The sequence below is a fragment of the Lampetra fluviatilis genome, chromosome 2, assembly GCF_964198595.1.
Source record: "Lampetra fluviatilis chromosome 2, kcLamFluv1.1, whole genome shotgun sequence".
Lineage (NCBI taxonomy): Eukaryota > Metazoa > Chordata > Hyperoartia > Petromyzontiformes > Petromyzontidae > Lampetra > Lampetra fluviatilis.
In genome coordinates, this window is record NC_136276.1 from 20,165,321 (window position 1) to 20,186,425 (window position 21,105).

The following is a 21,105-nucleotide window of genomic DNA, read 5'->3' on the forward strand; positions in this document are numbered from 1 at the left end:
ATGGTGTTAAATTGCGATGGTGACATGCTGCCAGGGATTTGGAATTGTGGTGCTGGCTGTCACTTATCTTGGGGCGCAGATCCTGACCAGGATGGCCCAGTGAGAGTTGCGTGTCTAACACGAACATTGTGGTCCCGTCATGCTGTGTCTGACGACTTGACCTGACAGCCCGGAGATCGAGACACTCCGTGGCTTGTCTAGCCTAGTGGACTGTGCGCTCACATGGCTCAGAGAGTGTGGTCCCGTCATGCTGTGTCTGACGGCTTGACCTGACAGCCCGGAGATCGAGACACTCCGTGGTTTGTCTAGCCTAGTGGGTTGTGCGCTCACATGGCTCAGAGAGTGTGGTCCCGTCATGCTGTGTCTGACAGCTTGACCTGACAGCCCGGAGATCGAGACACTCCGTGGCTTGTCTAGCCTAGTGGGCTGTGCGCTCACATGGCTCAGAGAGTGTGGTCCCATCATGCTGTGTCTGATGGCTTGACCTGACGGCCCGGAGAGTGAGACACTCCGAGGTGCGTTGAAACAGTGGGCTGGAGATTTGTAAGGTTCAGGTGGAGTTGTCCTGTTACGTTGGGACTGTATCCCTCAGTTGTTAGGGGGCATGTGCAGTGAGTGAACGATGAGTCGTCTCAGCTCGGTCGGTACAGCTATATGCTGCGATGCGAGTCTTGGAGAGAGACTGGGTCGTCTCAGCTCGGTCGGTACAGCTATATGCTGCGATGCGAGTCTTGGAGAGAGACTGGGTCGTCTCAGCTCGGTCGGTACAGCTATATGCTGCGATGCGAGTCTTGGAGAGAGACTGGGTCTCAGCTCGGTCGGTACAGCTATATGCTGCGATACCAGTCTTGGAGAGAGACTGGGTTAAAATCCCCCCGATATGGCTGACGCGTGCTACTGGTTGTGACGCCGCGTCGGAAAGGCGGTGGGGTGGTAACATGGAAATTCCCCGCCCGATATGGCCGACGCGTGCTACTGGTTGTGACGCCACGTCGGAAAGGCGGGGGAGCGCTAACGGGTGACTGTCATGTCCGAAGAGCGGAGGCGAGTGTTCGTTGAGTGATGCCTCAGGAGGGTTTGGTTCTCGTCACAGGAAGCAGTATCTACCTGGCACCTTGGAGTCGCCGGTTATGCCGACCAGCTATGGACTGGGGGGGGAGTGGAGCATGCGTCAGCTACTCCTGCTCCTCCTGTTCTGACTCCTGGGAGGAGGGGCCGTGCCCTTTGGGCCGCTTCTGGTTCCCCAGGCCCGGCCACATGGACTCGTTGAAGACTGGCTGCTCTACATGCCTCTCAGACTCCTTGCTCATTGCCTACGCCGTCGTTCCAATGGCCACACTCACATGTCAGTGCATGCGTGATTCTCACGGGGGGGCTGTGCTGGAGCGTAAGTGGGTTAGCCAGTTTTCATGTATAATTGTTGTTAATTCCCTGTTTTCTATGCGGTTCCCTTTTACCCTCGTCGATTCTGTATATATTACGTGATTGTATTTCTTATCGGTCGCCGGTCATTTATTGATGTTGCTGGTTCGGAGGCACACCTTTTCGATGTTTCACAGTTGTGTTACAGCCGGGGACGGCTGTGTGTGTTATACAGGGGGGGGTGATGTAGTGACATAGAACGGTCACTACTGTGTCGGCCTGTACGAAGGCTGGGGGCCCCAAGGGGGTGCCTGGGGGGTCACGTGGTGGAGGGATCCGGACCTTCCCAGAGGTGGGGGAAGTGAGGCGTGTCCTGGGAAGGGAGGCGTGGCCTGAAGAGAGCCAGCCACGCCAGGGCGGAGCCAGCCACGCAAAAGCAGATATAAGCGTGGTGTGAACGCAGAGCGAGGCTGTTGTACTGTACATCATGGGTCGTCGTCCTGGGCCAGGCAGGCCGTTGCCTGCCTGGTCCAGTCTGTGTCGCGTTCCAGAGTGTTAGTGAGTTGAGGAAGGTGGTCACCACCTCATGTACAGTGTTATATTACTTACCGTTAATAAATAGTGTTGCCTCCAGGCTGCGTGTGTGTGCACCTAATTCGAACCCACTACACTTGTGCATGTTTTTCTGCAGTGTAACCCACAACACCCATGCCTCTAAAACGACGTTGAATATCATATTAAGACGTGCAGACTTGAACGTAATGTTGTTTAATTGCCATAAACTATGCCAGCTTTATACATTGTTCCCCCAGTACAAAAGTGAAATCGAAACGATGATATCACAATGAGCCTACGGGCTGTTGAGTCCAGCTAAACCTTTTTTTTATTATACACTTTTATTTTACCAGATGAGGTCCACTGAGCGAAACAGCTCTTTTTCAGAAGCGATCTGGCGGCTATCACAAACGAGAGCTCAACGAAGTGGCTTATCGATTGGACATTTATCACAGCCAAATAATCTAAACGGCATGTTTCTAAGTGGAAACAAGTTCGATAACCTTGCATCAATTTAAACTACGGATTTATTCGTAAATGTTATTTAACTAGAAAAGCCTCGACGGGTCTCTCAACTCGCCTTTCAGGAGGAATTATTCTTGGCATATTTGGCCGTGTTTAGAAAACGCGCCGCAGAATTCAGGAGCAAATATCAATAACCCTGCTTTTCATATATATCAACTACCTATTTGCTGTTACCGTTTAACACCTCGTTTGTAAGTTGCGCAATATTCCTTAAGGACCCCGGCTGCACTCGTTCTCTGCAATGTCGATGTTTTTGTTTTGATGTGCTCACACCACGGATCTGCCCTCGCGAATAATCGGGCAAACTGTCTTAACGGGACCATCCGTGTGGCAACTAGAATAAACTCCACACAAATTAAAATAATGCCACCTGTTGGTCATTTTATATTCATTCAGGCTTGAACGCTGCACACGTCAAGGGCTCATTTTGAAAACACGTTCGCCATCACCACACGGACAAAAAAAAAGTTAAAAATACAATTTTACAAAAAAAAATGCGTTTCTACAACAGGCGTATGGAGACGGGAGACATTGGCTAGGAAAGCGTCATAGAAGCGCACACGTGGGTTAGGTAAAACATTGAGGGATTTCATTCGTGCTACAAAGCATCACACAATGTCTTCTTTGGGTATCACCGTACACTACTCTAGTATTATTATGTCTTCAAAATATACAAGTAAAAGTCTACAAATACAGGCAAGTCTTAATAATTTAAATCAATAGCAATGCTAGCTAAATAAAATTACTTTTTTATGCAAATATTTTACGTTTATTTTCAATTATTGAAACATGAGTTTTCTTTTTTTTTACCAATACAATGAAACCTTTTAGGGGACTATTCATATTTTGGCATCCCCCCCTCCCCCCCACGACTCATATCAGAGCAAAATGTCTCTCTTGCTATTCTGATCATGGCGTGTTGCACAATTTGCATGTCCATTAATTTTATAAACTGCATATCTTTAAATGGTAATGCGATGCCATTATATGTTAATAATGGCGATTCCATTATATGTTAATAATGGCACTGTAAATATGCGTTTATAACACAGATAAGTGTACAGTCATAAGTGTGCCAAAAATGCAATTACAGTAATTACATAGAACACACGAGCAGAATAAGAATCTTTATATTCATACAGGAGGAATCCGATGAGCTTTCAAGCTCTTTTTCACAGACGTCGAGTAGAAAGCGGCGGACGCAAGAGCCCCATCACACAGCGAGTGAGAACTGGTCTTGCTCAATGGGCTTCTTCACCCAGGCTCCTAAGCTCGCCTTGTGGAAGGCCCGGTTGAGCTGACGCTTGGCTCCTTGGTAGCCCTCAGCTGCCAGCTTTGCTTCGCTGTAAACATTCATTCTCTTCCCCTTGAGGTCAATGCGAGTATTTAGCTGATAAAACAAAATAAATGAGAGAACAAAAAACATGGAAATAGGACAGTCAGTGATGGTAGCGTGTGAAACGATTTCAGATTTTTTTTTTAAATACAGATGGCTAAGTGGCTCAGGGGGATTTACAACTCTTGTAAGAGAACCACATTATATATTTGTTTTATTATATAAGTTATATATGCAGGAAAGTCCCGCGGCATCTTACAACTCTTTCATATATTCCTGAAAGAGCATTTTGCATATTGGTGGAAATCCAAAACGTGAAGGAAATGTGTGCATACATAAGCAGGGCAGGAACATTCCTTAATATTACCTTAATATTACCTACTTGCTAATGACCACTTAAGCGCCTTGCAGATTTGGAATCTCCCATTTAATAAACTCTGCAACATCCACCAAGCATATAATAATAAGGTTTTACCCTTTCTGGCAATAAAACAGGTGTTAAGATGTTAAAACACCAAACTGAAACCTTTTTGCAAGGAATCATGTCTGCATTAACCACATTACTGGTGGTGAACATGTAAACATGGTCTGATAGTTTATATACTTATCCTATCAGCGCATATTTTTTTTTGAATGTTCACCACAAGTATATGTGGTCAATGCAGACATGATTCCTTGCAAAAGGTTTCAGTTTGGTGTTTTAACATCTTAACACAACAGCTTTATTGCCAGAAAGGGTGAAACCGATTATCATATTTTGATATACTGACAAGGGAGGTCCCATGATCCACCAAGCACCGGGTTGCAGGCGTGCAACACTGCGCATGCTCGGTGATTCTGCAACACCGAGATCTCAGTTTCATTTATTAGGTATAGCCCTGTGAGCCATTCGGCTCTTAAATCGGGTGCAACCGCAACAAACAAAAGACAAAAACATGAACAAGAAAACATCTTAAAGTGACTATGTGACTATGTGCGAACAGAAAATCCAGGAAAAAACAGCAAAATATTCCAGAAAAAGCACCGTACACCAATGCTGTGTGAAAAAATCCCAGTGGGATGCAAGTCAAACAACAACAACCAAGGTTCGAATACCCAGGCGCACGGTAATCAAACCGTCATCTCAAAGATGACACGTTGCTGATGTCAGCTCAGTCGCGGATACATTAACAAACAACCCGTAGACACACGTATGTGTGTCACTCTTGGCTTTGCCCGGCTGTGAAGTCTGTTCTGCGCACTTGAAAGAAGCTTGGAAGTTGAGCGCCCTCTGGCGACTGGATTACAGAGAGGCATTTGGCTGGTCATCGAAACAATGACGATCACTGCATCGCGCGCTCAAAGATGCGCTTCTGCGGTCGTCTGGAACTTTGCGTCTACGTTGTGCGAGTGTGTGAAATTGTGTATGTGTGCATCTGAGTTTATGGCATGTACAGCACAGACACTCCATGAAACATGTAAATCCCATCCCTGATAGGTTCTGCTTATTTCAGGATCCGGCTGGCATGGGTCTGGCTGGAATGTTTTCGTGGTATTTCCCTGCCGACTCCACCGTGATATCCAAGGCAGGACGGATGACGCCACACATCGTCAGCAGTCGTAAGCTTGGCCATTCGTGAGCAAATCTTGCTCACGTTAAGCCTCGAATCCGCTTCTAATTCCTCATTTTCCATCGGAGAACTGAGTCGAGCCAGCCCAGCGCAGCTCAGAAGGCGTTAGGTGAACGCATTCACCGCGGGGCCCGAGCCGTGCCGCTGGCTTGGCACACGAGTGAGTTGAGATGCGTGCAGGTGGGATGGTGACGCTGTGCTTGAGTGGACCGACTGGCATGACAACGCAGTGGGCACGTCATTAGCCGCGTCCCTCACGTCCCTGCCTTGCTGGCACCAAACCAGATTCAGATGTCTTTTCAGGAGGCTAGTGTCCGTCGATGCTATTCCGGCACAACACGGCAAATAGCCAGTGGGTAAAAAAAAAAGACTCGTGTAGTGTCGGCCCCGTGCTGGCTCGGCTTAGATGTGCGAGTGGAAAAGGGCTACAAGTGCACATGAATCACGCCTCAGGAGTAGTTCTACAGTGTCAACCTCTGGGGTTGCTCTCTCGTGAAAAAAGAATATTATTTTGTCAGGAGATTGGGTGGTGAAGGGGGGGGGGGCTGAAATGCTAAAATGGACGCCTTTGGTATATCACCTGGCTACCATCATCGCACATTTTCCATATAGACAGAAATAAAATGGCGAAACACATTTCGGGGAAAATGATGGTTTAAACTGTAAATAAATACTGAGCAATAATAAAAGATAACGGCACAGATTTAGTATTCGACACATGTAGACTTACACCCCGTTGCTTTTCAAATGTATGAACCGTAAAATACAATAATGGCCTCTGTACGTAACGCTGAATGTAATTTTAACTTTGTAAGAAACATAGCAATGTATTAAAAGAGTCTTCTGTTATCAAATATTGCACTAACACCTTCATATTTCATATTTATCAATGTTTAATAATAAAGATCTTACTACCATTTAACGTTAAAATGTAAAAAAGTTTTAATGCAGATACAAAAAAAAGATTGTGCATTTAAGCATATAGGACCATCTACATAATTATATTTCTTCGCGATACTATAGTTCTTAGTGATTTGAGAACGCAACGGAGAGGTAGCTATACAGCACACCACAAAAACCTACACAGAAATGTATGGGGAACCGAATAAGCTAAATCTGAAAATCAAATTTTTTTGGGTTTTACCTGATTTAATTTACATGGCAAATTAAATGGTTAATAAACAATGGTGATATGAAGAAATCACCCACCACATTTCTACCGCTATCACTGTCCCAACAGAGATGACCACTCATAAATGTGGATCACCTTCTGGTAAATTAGCTAATACCGCAGCCCTTAAGTACCAGGAGAGCTTCATTCTCAGGCCCCTTAACTATATCCTTAAAATCTAGATTTGAGGTTTTCGTGACTGCAAGGATCCATACTCTTTGGTTCATTCGGTGAAGTCACGTAGGTGGCTCCTCCCCCCCTCTTGCCTTATATAATATCTTGTTACGAGCAGCTCTTGTACACTCCAGCAAATTATTTCTTGCTGCGGCTGTCCTAGCTGATGACGGAGGCTTGTGTTGCTTCCGAAACGTCGTGATTTAATTGAGTTATTTTCATTTTTATTCTATTTTTATTTTTATTATTTGTTATTATTTTTTATTTTCACCTACGTGACTTTACCGAAATAATCAAAGTATATACTTTAATGTTTAATCAGAAATATGAGTAAAACACAAACTCACACTTGCTTTGAGATGTTTGTGTTTTTCAGATTCATTTATTCACAACTCCTTGTGTGGGAGAGGTTTGTGGGTTGGTGAAAATGGAGTCCTTGCACCAGATCCGGTGCCACTGGCCATTGATGTTCAATTGAACTCAAGTCACCAGAGTAGTTCACTAAACACTGCATTACCCTCCACCTCATTTCACACCCAAATGTGTTTCAAATAAATGTTTATAGTGCAATATGTGCCTTTTTCATTACAAATTTGGTCTACTTAACGAGATCATGATCTCATTTTAATTGCTCTGACTGCGTATAAACATAATGTGCAAAAGAATAACGTTCAGAAATGAATTGTTTAGAATTTAGCAAAACGCAGCCATGTGAAATGGCTCAATATCGAGGGAAAGTATGAATACGAGTTCAGTAAATAATGTTATCTCAAAAAGCAAGCAAGCTGCAAGCAACGATATAACACCTGATATTATTGTAATTTTAAAGAGTCAATTAAAATTGTATCAATGCAAATTAGGTCAACTTGAAGTCGACTTTAGGGCAGTCAATATTGCAAGTCAAAATGATATTGATTTCACTGAATCAATAATGAATGGGGTCAATCACACGTTTCAACGGTGACAGACATAATGTCCCGAGTGTTGAGGTCACAGACATGTGTTCACCTTTCTGTTGACTCGTAGCCAGCGTGAAAACAAGGCATGCTTGGAGAGACGCGATGCACGGCCCAGGTCATTCTTCCCCGTGGTGGCATTGATCACCTCCAGGCTCCCATCGCCGTGGCTCCAGTTTGCACTGAAACTTGGGGCCTTCCCAGCCTGACGGGACTCTGCATTGCTAATGCCTACACACAGGAAAAGCACAAAATACATTGACAACAGCGTTTTCGTTTTATATACATTTTGCGGTGTTTTATAAAGCCGGCGTATTTCAGCGTCAAAAACAAGCAGTACTTGAAAACGCTGAGAGCGAAAATGAAGCTACCAAACCCAAAAGGAACACACCGCCATGGAACGCATCGCATGCAAGCAGTAGTGTTATCGGATTAGCATATGTCCAAAATCTAAACATTAAAGATGATTTAACAACGCGAAAAGGTGTGCCATATTGCATGCACACCGTACCCCGACCATTGTGTCATTTCGACCACCACCCTCATAACAGTTGAGGAAATGTGGCCATCCCATCATTGCTACATTTTCTCAACTGTCCCGAGTTGGCGAACATAACCGCAGCAGATGCATAAACAGTGCCTAAAGTCACAGTACAGTGCTCATTTTCACGAGATAAAAACAACACAACTAGAATCCAACTTGAAAAACACAAGAACAAAAGCAATCAAAGTCATTAGATTGCATTGTACTTTGAAAATAACATTAAACATTAAGCCATTGTGGAAGCCTCCACTCATCTGTAATCAGTTTAGTTAACATTTAACAAAAGCCTCCAAGACAAAGGACAGTGAAAGTTCTAGATTTGAAGCTTTCGTGACTGCAAGGATTCATACTCTTAGGTTTTTTCGGTAAAGTCACGTAGGTAAAAAATAATAATAATAAAATAATAATAAATGAAAATAATTCAATTAAATCACGACATTTAGGAGGCAACACAAGTCTCCGTCTTCAGGTGGGACCGTCACAGCCAAATTTATTGTATCAAGTGTAAATTTGGCTGTGACGGTCCCACCTGAAGACGGAGACTTCTGTTGCCTCTGAAACGTCGTGATTTTATTGAGTTATTTTCATTTATAATTTTATTTTTTACCTACGTGACTTTACCAAAAAAACCTAAGACAGTGAAAGTGTCAATATATTAATAACGGCGTCGAGTTGGAGTATCTGAAGTGCACCACTGAGCATGGGCCGGTTGAGCTTGTATGGTGAAGGAAGGTCCCAAATGTCGGAGATCCTCTGGTAGGCAGCGCGCGACAGATGCTCGCCGTGGTAAAGGCTGCCCAGGATAATGCTGTTCAGGTAGATGGGCTTCATCAGGTGGCTCAGCAGGGAGCCTTGTATGCCCAGCACATTCCACCTGACGCACACACGAATACACAAAAGAGTTAAACACAAAAAAATTGATTATCACTCCTAATGCCTTTTTTTCCATAGGCACGTCGTTAATTGCATGCCGTATCCAGGCTGCTTCTGAGCCATTCTTTGTGCGGCTGCATCCCCACGGTTTTAAAAGCAGGCCCAAGGCGTTCTTCTTTACACGGCTGCTGCAACAATGCCGGGTTAGCGCTCTCGCATTCGAGTACTCCCAGCATTAACCCAGATACCACTGCTGATGTCACATGCCACCGTGGCAATGGTGAATTTGTGCTGTGAATTTATCCAGCTCTGCATTCAATTTGAGGTCTTGTGCAGTCCACGTGAAGGTAAAATGTGCAGTCCTACAATTGCTCACTCGTTCCACTGCTGGCGGACGGGAGCGCTAAAGTGGATTTTGTCTCCTCCGTCATGCTGACCAGACACCTCGGACGAGGTGGGTGTACCCACACTTTACCCCACCATGCAGGACTAACTGCGGTATACCCACGTATAACGCTGGGTGGACAGAGGCAAGGGAAGTTAAGAAAATTGGCCAATTGTTTCAACTGCCGAACCTGGAGATAGAATCTATACAGCGTGCATTGGGATTGCAAGTCAATTGTACCCAACCATTGTACCATGGAAACCTCTAAGCTACCTGGCCAGATTGCATAACCTAACGGGATACATTTGTGCGTTGACGGACAGGGAATTTCCACTTATATCGGTCGGGAACATTGCCTTATTTTTTCTATTCAATGCCAATTTGGCAATTTTCCACCACATCTGCAGAAAAGCAGTTCAAAACAAAATTTGAATCGGACTAAAAAATGTGAACTAATGTTCAGTACTGTATAAAAAAGGAGTTCATGCACAGTGCCACCTGCGTCATCACCACGATCAGTAGTTATCCATCCACTGTTGGATGAAGGCTTCCCCGTGTTGTCACCATTCCTCACGGTCAGACATCATAGTCAGTGTGTTGTGCATTGCAATGCAATATACTGAACGAGTCTTTCTCAACCTTTACGATTTGGCGACCCCTATTAGAATCCAAAAAATATTCGAAACTTACGAATGAATAAATAAACAAAAGGCCGTGTGCACATGCAGGGCGCAGTACTGTGTATGTATATCTGTATGTATGTTGCAGACATTTTTACTAAGACAAAGATCCCCCATGTAGCCTTAACAGACTGTTGGGGCAAGTGCTGTTTGGGAGCACCTATGAAGGCAGGGGTATGCATATCTGTATGTATGTTGTAGACATTTTTACTAAGACAAAGATCCCCCGTGTAGCCTTAATAGACTGTTGGGACAAGTGCTGTTTGGGAGCACCTATGAAGTCAAGCACGACGCACGAGGAGGTGGGTGGCCAGCACCACGGCCGGCCGCCTTTGTCTCCCTCATTTTAGGAGAGGCCCAGTACCAGTTCAGATAATCGTTACTAGTGGTGGCCTTGAGCGGAAATTGAACCCAGGTCGCCGGGTTCATAGCGCAGTGTGCTAACCACTCCACTTCCGCTCTCGACAGTACATAGATATATACCAATAATAAAATATAGAGATATGCAGCACTGCATTCACATACATGCACACATGTGCAAACATGCCAATGCACATGTATGCACGCGCACATTTCAGTTCACATATATGCACATATGCAAATGCACATACACATATAAACGTCTTATATTGATCGAGTCACATTGATATCCACGCTCGGTCAATACAATTCACTGAAAATTATTGTTGATGAATCCATGCACTGTGACCTCATTTTTACTTTTCAATGGAATACGTGTTGTATCGGAGTCTGATCCATCCGATTGCCTAGTGGAGAGTAGATGACAGCACAAAGTTAGATACCAGGGTCTTCCTGCTAATGACAGGTTTTACCACGTGATAGGAACAAGTAAAAAATGTATCCCATTATTTGCAAATGATGGTTGATGGCATGAACAAATGCAACCCGTCATTAATTCGGTCCTTAATGGCCGCAGTTGACACAGAGGGTGAACTGGGACAGAGCACATCACCCAAAATAATGTTAGCCATCAGACGACACGAATGGCAGCCACATCAGGGAACAGACCAGAGATGATGGAAACATCCATCGGAGGTGGAGCAATGAGATTGGTTCACGTACAGGAGTAGGATGGATTACGGCATCACAGGATCGTCAGGAATGGTGATAGCATGAGAAGGCCTTCATAAATAGGTGGATAGATCGTGCCTGATGATGACGATGATAAAAGAACATTAATGTTGCACGCGTTGAAGAGCTTCCATGACAACAGTTTATCGAAATACAAGAAGACGGTGTAAATTTGCTTTCACACACCTCGAGTTCATTGACTCGAGCTTGTCAATGTGCAGTGCTTGCTAATGTTCTTTTTCAAAGATCAAAGTGTGGAATATTGATATGCGTTTAAAAGCACAAACCCTCGCTATCTTGTCTGTACTCTTAGGCAGGGAAATTGTTTGATGTTGAATGAATGTCCTACCGATTTCATTATGCAAAAAAAAGTTGGGTTGTTGAAGGATAATGGATAATAGAAAAAAAGCCCGACGACATAAAATGCAACAGTTGAGTGTAAACAGTATAAATGGATCATGTTATTTCATGTATTACTGTGTTGTGAATTTAAGATGTAACATATGTCGATGTGGCATGAAATATAAAAATTCAATGTTAAAGAGTTTAGTACTTGTGGTATGCGAACTCTTTTCGCTTTCATTTTTTCACATTTATTTTACATTTATCTTCTAAAATAAACAAAATAAGCTTTTCAAGTCCGCCAGATTGTCTCTGTAACCTTGAAAATCCAGTGAACCTCAGCCTTTCACCTCTGCTTCATGGTGATGGTCAGTGACTCGGATGAAACTACACAAGGATGATTTTTGTCTTATTCATTCCTAAATGTGAAATCGTAAACAATTAGCTAATTGTGACTGTATTACGTTTTAATGAATAATTTTACCATGTGATTATGCATCAATGTAATCAACATTTAGTTTTTTTCTTCAAGTATGCTGAACATCACCCATGAGTGGAAAGTTGCCCCCCCCTCCCCCCAATGACCATGCCCAGTCTGAGCAGATCTTTACCCTCCCCTCCAGGCAGGGAGCTCGGAAAGCAGCAGGATGGAAACAGCTGGCCTCTTGGTCACCTCTGACCCCCAAAATGGCCAATTAAATCTTCGGTGCAAGCTGATGCCACCACACACCCTGCTTTAACCGCGGGAGATCCGGCCATATCTCCTGATTGCTTCTCCAATAAAGGGACCCATTCACCAGGCAGCTCTATCACAATTGGTGACTCTGGTAAAGCCAACTGTAAGGCGGATTTGCGTCCTTTAGAAAAAAAAATGCAACAAATATGTTGTCAACATGGGAAGCGGAGTCTAAAAGAGTCAGTAAAATACAATTGTCTCCATGCCCAAAAAAGCATGAGGACGGTATTAATATCAGAATAAGTTTTTCCCCTTTAATCTGATAGATATCAATACTCCGCATGAAGTATTGATATCCATCAGTAGCCCTATAATTTAGAGGTGGAAATTACACGTTCCTATGGCAGGCACCAGTCTTTCTATAGTTTAAGACATATTGGCTTTGCACAAAGTGGACATTCATTTTATCAATCCAAGTGGTACGATGGGCAAATCCGATCAATCCCTCGCTCGGATTTGAACTCACGACTCGCTGAACGTGAATCAGGCACCGCCTCACTTGACTGGTTTGCATGCGTACAGCACTCGTATGCTGCCTACATACACAGGGCACGTGGGCACTCAGAGTCACGCAACAGCGTGGGTGAATGCATCACGGGGTGCGTGGTCACAGAATGCACGAGTGAACACCTGGACACGTACAGCCCAACACGTGCGTATGCTGGATGTGTTTCAGTGTGGCCCAAGTTGTCGGGTATAACTGCTTGAATGATTACCTGGGCTCCGATGTGATTTCCTGATGTCCCGAGAATTTTTTTTTTTAGTGATCCAGCGATAATCCCCACGGTCATGTCTGCTTGCTGGATTTTCATTTTTTGAGTTGCCAGAAATAAGGACGCGTGTGTGCGTGCTCCAATTCGTACAAATAGGCAATCAAACCCAGCGGCTGGACTGCTGCCGAAGCCGTGCAGCTTTACACGCAGCAGCATCCTGGCAGCGGCTTTTGGCTAACCATGGAACAAAAACGGTCACCGCTTCGCGCACTTTCAGATGCGCTTATGCGGCCATCTGGAACGCTCCTCCTTCTGATATTAGGAAGCCACTGGAGCTGTGTACTTTTGAATCTAGATTGAAAACGAATTTCTTTAGAACTCATTGGCACGGTTGGCTATGTACAGTGCAAAATAAATTCAACACGTGTGCGTACATACATGCTACCACATGGCCGCTGACTGTTACATCTCGGCAGGATCCTCCAACCAAAGAGTACTGAAGCTCAGTGAGGCTTTCCGGGGTGAGCAAGCGTAATCAATCATGCGTTTTTAGAAACATGCGTTCAGAACATTTGGCCGCTATAAATCTCCACACGATAAAGCCGCTTCGTTGAGCTATCATTTGCGGCCAGGTCGCTTCTCCAAAAGAGCCACGCAGTTCAGTAGACCTTACCTGGTAAAATAAATAAAAATAGTTTGTTATCGTTAGTTAATAATAATAATGATGGTGATGATGCGTACCTGGCGATTTTGTCACTGCAGGACATGGTGAGAAGACGCTCTCCTTGTAGCACACCATCCCACGTCTGCACAGCGCCACTCGCCCGCACGGGGATGGTCCCTTCTCCCGACTCGATCTTTGTACGCAGTTGCCCGCGGGCCTTTCTGTTGGGGTGCTTGTCACCTGCATTTTATCGAACAAAAAACATGTATATATGCACGGCTTTATGTGCTCGTGTTTGTGTAGCGGTTAGCGCGCTTGCGCTATGAACCTGAGATCGATTCCCAATCACGGCCAACAGCATTGACGATTTTCTGAACTAGTCCTGGGCATCCCCTAGGTCGACTCAGCCTCAAATCAGTACCTTGTGTGGTGGATAAACATCACCACTGGGGAACTAAAGGTAAGCTGTGCATGGTGCTGGTCACCTACCCCCTCGTGTGCCGTGCCGGCCTTGATATTTGCTCACTGACAGCAATTGGCCCAACAGTCCGTTAAGGCACTGCGGGGGATCTTTCTCTTTGTATATATATTCACTGCACTGCACATAAATCATGAACCATTTGGTAACACATCGACATTTCACGGAATGCTACACGGCAGAATTGCCATGATATCTGCAGTATTCTTATCTACAACCCCTGTTTTTCCATGGGTTTCCGTGTGATGTGCACTTCATCCCGTTATCCACGGGTTGTAACTCTTTGCTGTTTGCTGCAGATTTTGGAGTTTCAACGAGGATCAAGCAAAACAATAACATCCCACGCAATAAATAAATTCTGACCGAGTATCAAGGTTTTATTTTTTTTTGAGGAGGGATTGTTTGCTTGGATGTGGAAGGGAAACAGAGGACCGGTAGAAAACTCAAAATGACATCCGAAGTTCATCTTAACAATCCATACTGATAGGTCACCAAACTGATTTATGTAACATATCCTGGCCACTTCAAAGCCAATGAATATGGGAATTGCACAGCGCATCGGCAATAACATAATGCGTTTGCCTCTAATTCAGTTCATCCATTTGGCTGAATGGAAACCAGGAGTTGCATGCCAGATGAGCAATATTAATAGTTTGTCAAACTCAGAGCTTATTGGCAAGTCATCATAGTTTGTGTGTTTGTTTTTCATTTGTTGAGGCAGATAATAAACATTCAGCCATGAGCTGTTTTACAAGAATGACCGATGCAATAGAAGAAACAAAAATTATAGAAGAGGCCATTAAGATGTATGTCTCAATTTGAGGACCCTACCCAGAAGATGATATGAAAATGTACATAATATAAGTAATCGGAAGCAATGTATATGAATTGGGATGATTTTTGTACGGCTGAACATCTCTAAGTTATCGCGTGAAAAACATAATAACGTGAACAAATAAGTGGTTATAATTACGCATACACATTCAACTAGTCTCTTACATAAGTGCACCTGCATGTGAGAGACTGGAGGTAGTATGGAGATATACAATAACCCACTTGGGGGTACATTTCTTTTCGTCCTACCCCCACCCCCCCCCCCCCAAGTTTGAGACGATTCTGCGAGTTCCATCGTGTCATGTGACACAGAATGCATTTGCAACTATCTGAGAGCACTGCATCAGTCCATGTTAGAGAGCGGTTTTCGGAAAGAGAAATCACAAATCTACATTTGAGATCCCTTCAAGTGACCTCTTAGGCATACTCGGGTACTAGAGGGCAGCACTTTCCCATCCACCCTACTATAATATTTTTTTTTCATCACGTGACAAACTGACATAGTTTTAACTCTCCAGGCTGGAATGCAACGAAATTAAGTGCAAAACCAAATGTGATTTTGTGCGTGTGTGCGCAGTTATCGATGGCTGGGCTGAGACCATAGGTTTGCTACACTCAAGAATCCAGTTTCATCGCAGGGGATTTACCAAATTTAAACTCAGCTCGGCACTGATCTCTGAGTCAAGCCGGTCCACTCTCCCTCATTGGAGTCATTTTTTATTTACAACAATATAATAACCAACAGTGTGTTGAGGAGTTATTCGTACGTACGAGAGACAGTGCCGGATTATTCTAGTAGCAAAAGTAGCTACAAATACTACGGGCTCCGCACTTTCAAGGGCCCCGCGCTAAATGCTTTCAAGCTATCAATTCCGGTTCAGTAATTCTGCACTTGCTCTATTACCATAGTACTATACCGCCTTCAACTTTTACGAACGACTGGGTATTTAAGGTTAGCGATCTGTCGTATTATCTGGCTGTATAGCAAATGAAAAAATACAATTACTTTACTTTTCATGTAAAAAAATAGTATTTTTATATTTATGTGTTTCATTATTTATTTATGGCCCCTTTTTAACATATGCTACAGGCCCTCACTAGCTTAATCCGGCACTGACGAGAGACTGCTGCCCTTCAGTGGCCACAAACAGGATTGCATGACGTCAGACCTCTTTTTTTTACAGCTTTATTCATGAAAATCCCATCAACGTAATAATGTGATAGTAAACATTGATAACAAATGTACGAATGCAATATTATCTGCAGAGGTTAAATTACATGTACAGGCGTAAGATGTTATTCTAGAGTTGCGTGGACACATTAGCCGGGAGTTTATTTTCCTGTGGGTTTGTCCATTTGTCTCACGTGACAATGAGTATTAAATTGTAATATTAGTTTACTTCTCAAAGCTGGCAGAAGTCGCAGAATTGCTGCTTCCAATCATAGTATCTGGTGTAAGTTATGACCTAGACTAAACATTTTAAGAAGTGCAATATAAATGCATTCTTTAATGTTATTTTGTCCTATTGCTAAAATCGACTTATTGCCCCCTTATGTGCCATCACGAGTTTCTAATAGCAAGCTTTGGAAAGGATTTTTAAAAGTACTCGTTTTTCTTTTTACTTTGAAGGAGTTCTGTTTATTTTTGTATTCTCCCCTCATTCTTGTGCTAACGGTTCCAAGTTATGCAACGTAGTTTAGCTACGTTTAGACACTTTTGATATTTTTATTACTATATGACGTTCAACAGCATTAAATATAAAGTTATCTGCAAGAAATGTACTGCCAGCACAGAGCTAAACATTTTGAGGGCAAGACCTGTCCCCAGATGCTGCTTATTGTCTCAGATAATACCCATGCTGCGTGTCACTGTGGCTGAAGGCTTTGAATCACATCCAAAAGCCAAGAAATTAAACAGTTTAGACTCAAATCCTTGCCGACGACATGATTACCGCTTTGTGGGAAGTCAACAGCGGTCGCCCTATGGAAGAGAGACTGCCCACCGCCTTCCAAAACGTGGCATTTCTACCGTGGACTCAGAGTTACCAAAGCAGATGAGTGTGGCCCCAATGCCACCTTTCTCACAAACGAAACCCAGACATGCTGTAAGTCAGCCTACGACTATCAAACCTGTGCAGTCTCCTGTAACAAAGTTCAACACAATACCGGTACCAGTTCTCGGTGCAAATTAATTCCTGCCGCACGAACGCAGATGCCCGTTGCTGGACAGGTGTCAACCCTACTGCAGACACTGACTTTGTTTACTCAATAACAACTCAACAGACTGCCAGTGGTGTGCAAGCAGAGGCCATAAACACCACGACATAATCATCATCGACTCTACCTTTTAACAGAAAGCAATGATCCTATTTATCTGCCCTACTTTGAACGTCAAGTGTTAAGCCGTTCACGTAAAACATGTAAAAGCGCAGCCCTGCAAATTGCCTGCTCACGTGACTGCTGGCATATAGGCCTCCGCTAGTGGGAGCTGCAGCGAACCCTTCTAGACGGTATTTGGCCCACTCGTCCACGCTGACCAAACGTCTTGAAAGAGGTGGTCGTAGCCACACTCTACCCCACCACATGCAACCAGCCGATCGATCACCTGCATGCGAATCCATTTGTACTGCTGGGTGGACAGATGCGGGGTGGTGGGGTGGGTGTGGAAGTGATTCAAGAAATGCGCATTATTAATGTCATCTGCTGTGCAAGAATAAACAAATCAAACTAAAATTTGTTTTTAAATATTATACCAGGTAAGGCACACTGAGCCATATAGCAATTTTTCAGAAGCGATCTGGCCATCGCAAGTGATAGCTCAATCAAGTGGCTTATCGCGTGGAAATTTATAGCAGACAAATACTACAAACGCACGTTTCTAAATGTGGAGGGAAAAATACGGGAGGACCCGGAGAAAAATTCACGTGACCACGGGGAGAGAGACATGTAACCTCCAAATATACAGTCGTCAGGGTCGGCATCGAACCCACGACCTCCTTCATAACAGGGGAGGTATCATGGGACCTCCTTTGCCAGTACTAAAATAAATAAAGCTGTCTCTGGTGTGGACCAATCAGTGTCAAAGAGAATGCATATATTATCAGAGTGTGTTTTTTTTTGCATTCTGACCACAAGTGTTGTGGTTAATGCAGACATGATTCCTTGTAAAAGGTTTCAGTTTGGTGTTTTAACATCTTAACACGTGTTTTGTTGGCAGAAAAACGGGGAAAACCTATTCTCAATAGGCGAGGTAGTTAACATCTCGCCACCATGGCAACCTCTAGATTGGAAGTCCAGTGTGCTGACCGTTACACCAGGGCAGCATGCCATTCGGTTGCCATGGGGATGCTGTACAAGGTCTTCCTGTACAAATGTTTCAAGGCAATTACAACAATGTCAAATTTTATATTCCCACATACGCTAGTTGTTGAGTAAGGTGACAACGCTGATACATTCTTTGTGGATGGGATGTACAAATGGCTACGTGTGACGGTAGAGTGACATTGCGGACTGTGTAGCCACGTTTTTCTACAAGTAACATCCCAAGGATGAACAAGCTACAGAAATGTATCATCTAAATTCATAACAGGGTAGATATTTCATACCCTAAATTGTAGGCTTTTTTCAGAAGACATGAATGTATTTGAAACATAATCCTGCTTACATCTAAAAATCTTACCCTATATATACAGGGTGTACAGATGTCTAAAATGTACTGTAGAAACAGGGTGTTTAAAAAGACCCAATTTCAAGCAGTGTATTTCACGATGGAAACATGTTACAATTACACGAAAAGTTGCAAACGGTTTAATGAGTTATCAAGTTTTACTAACCATTTTATAAATGCTCTATGTGCCCTCCACCTGCTGTGCGGACAACATCGAGACAATAGTTAAATTCGTCCCAAACGCCTCTCAAAGTGTATTCTTCCACTGAAGTCACCGCTGCCGTGATTCTGTTTTTGAGGTCATCCAAATTAGTCGCTAATGGTAGCACAAAAACACGGTCTTTTGTGCCACCATACTCTTTGACATTGGTGGATCAATTCCAAAACGCCGTTGAAACGCACGCTGCACCGCAATAACGGATTCAGTCTTCCTGAACTGCAGAATGCAAAAGGCCTTGTATTACGAGGTCACCATCTTGCGAATGACTGAGGCTAGAGGCTGTTTGTGCGCTGAGAGAGGCATCTCACGGTAATCATTTGAAACTCTATGCCCCGCCCTTTCAAGTGGTAAGAGTTTCATTCATGGGTGGTTCGTGGTTGCAGAGATATAGCGATTTCAAATCGGGTCCATCTTTTTCAAACACTCTGCATATTCACGTGTCAAGTCAGTAGTTTCAGGATAAAATTTCTGACGGGAATCCACAGCAAGAATAGAATATTATTTGCCTATGAAATAGGAATTGGGGTCACGTAAGTGATATCCGATGCTTAAAAAACCTGAGCTCTTACCATCCATGCTGGCTTCATGGGGAGAAAAGATGCGAGCATCTCCGCAGGGTGATGTGCTGATGTAGAGGTGAAACTGGATGTCTTCCTTCAGCTTGAAGCCTCCCTGCTCCAATGCTACAAATATGGACGTATGCTTATCCTCTTCCTTGCTACTGTTGAAGTGAAACAAATGCATTTCACGCATGTTATACGTGCAAAACATATATATGTACAGCAATACCCAGTGTTACATATTTGACTCGGACAAATCACATATGTTCATTTGATTCCTTTGTCGCCAATGTAATGTCAAATGCCACGCTTTATTTTCTAAAATATGCCACGTGTGGTGAAGCAGAGTGTATCCAGTGCATATGATGCATGCTGTGCATGGATCACGGAGCGCTGGGACTACAGTATTCTGTGAGCCTTTTTGGGCAATGAAATGTGGTGTAGGAATCAGGAGAACAAATAGCCTCCTGGCTACCTGTGTGGAGTTTGAGTGATCTCCCTTCTCACGGAAGAGATGTTTCTGAAGGTACTGTGTTTGTTCCATATTGAGAGTGAGGAAATAAACAGTAATCTTCCAGACTTTCCAACCAATACCTCCTGAAGATGAGTCACTGAAGTCAGTGAGGTGTTCCTGCATGTATAATGCAATGCAATTACTGTGGATTATAATATACACTGCAACCACCATCCAGCAGGCTGACAAAACATTCCTGCGGTGGAAACTGGTAGGAACGTTGGGTTGCTCGGTCAATGGCCAGGGTCAATGGCGGCGTGGTGTATTCCGCAAATATGCCCGACTGTGAGGATGTGCACAAGCCGGCGTGAGTAGGTTAAACGTTGAGTTTTATAAGGGCACCACGGGGTGACCAGCCCCTCCCCACCCAGCCCCTCCCCACCCAGCCCCTCCCCACCCTCCCCACCCAGCCCCTCTCCACCCTCCCCTCCCCACCCAGCCCCACCCCACCCTCCCCACCCAGCCCCTCCCTCCCCACCCAGCCCCTCCCTGCACGACGGACGGACACAATAATCCCCTGTGGGCTGGTGGAGCCAGTGGGTTCCTACCAGTATTTGCTACACATATCTACATACAGTACAGCATACATATGATATTACATGCTGTGAATACACACTCCATTCTACACAAGTTTGGAAAGCCATCGAACAAAGACAGTCACTGCATCGAGCGCTTTCAATGTGCTTCTGCGGCCGCCTGGAACGATGTTCCTTTCAATATTAGAAAGCCACCTAAGCTATATACACGTTTAAATCATCTAGATTGAAAACTAATTTCTTTAGAACAGTTTTTTTTGTGTTTAGTTTGTTGTCCCCCCCCGCACCTCCGATTAGCACGGTTAGCTACGTACTGTGCAAAAGAAGTTCTACATATGTTACGTTACAATAGTCACATATGAAATGGTGAATACATTTATGTTACTTGCATTAAGATAAAATATTCGTTCATTATTATGCAATGTATTATATAGATATTATTTTGCGATTGTTCTTATCATTAGACTGTCACAGGAATGTGGAATTCGTAAAACTGGCCAAAGACCACCAAAAGAGACAGAGACACGCTTGTTTGGTCATCTCCGATAGCTCACTGTTGTGGCAATGGAATCGAATTA

The 21,105-nt window shown here is 43.9% G+C and overlaps 1 protein-coding gene across 4 annotated transcripts in view; it reads right to left on the bottom strand.

The window, feature by feature from the left end:
• Positions 1-2,660: 2,660 nt before the first annotated feature.
• Positions 2,661-21,105, bottom strand: part of ADARB1 (adenosine deaminase RNA specific B1) — a 109,220-nt gene continuing 90,775 nt past the window's right edge. For 3 of the 4 annotated variants that reach the window (XM_078871844.1, XM_078871825.1, XM_078871851.1), the window contains 5 exons: positions 19,487-19,638; positions 13,796-13,958; positions 8,926-9,107; positions 7,742-7,920; positions 2,661-3,832 (listed from right to left, as the gene is read on the bottom strand). In XM_078871844.1, the coding sequence (XP_078727970.1) occupies positions 3,656-3,832; positions 7,742-7,920; positions 8,926-9,107; positions 13,796-13,958; positions 19,487-19,638 (853 nt within the window). In that variant the 3' untranslated portion in view covers positions 2,661-3,655. The remainder of the gene's footprint in view (positions 3,833-7,741; positions 7,921-8,925; positions 9,108-13,795; positions 13,959-19,486; positions 19,639-21,105) is intronic. The other variant, XM_078871834.1, reaches the window with a different exon arrangement.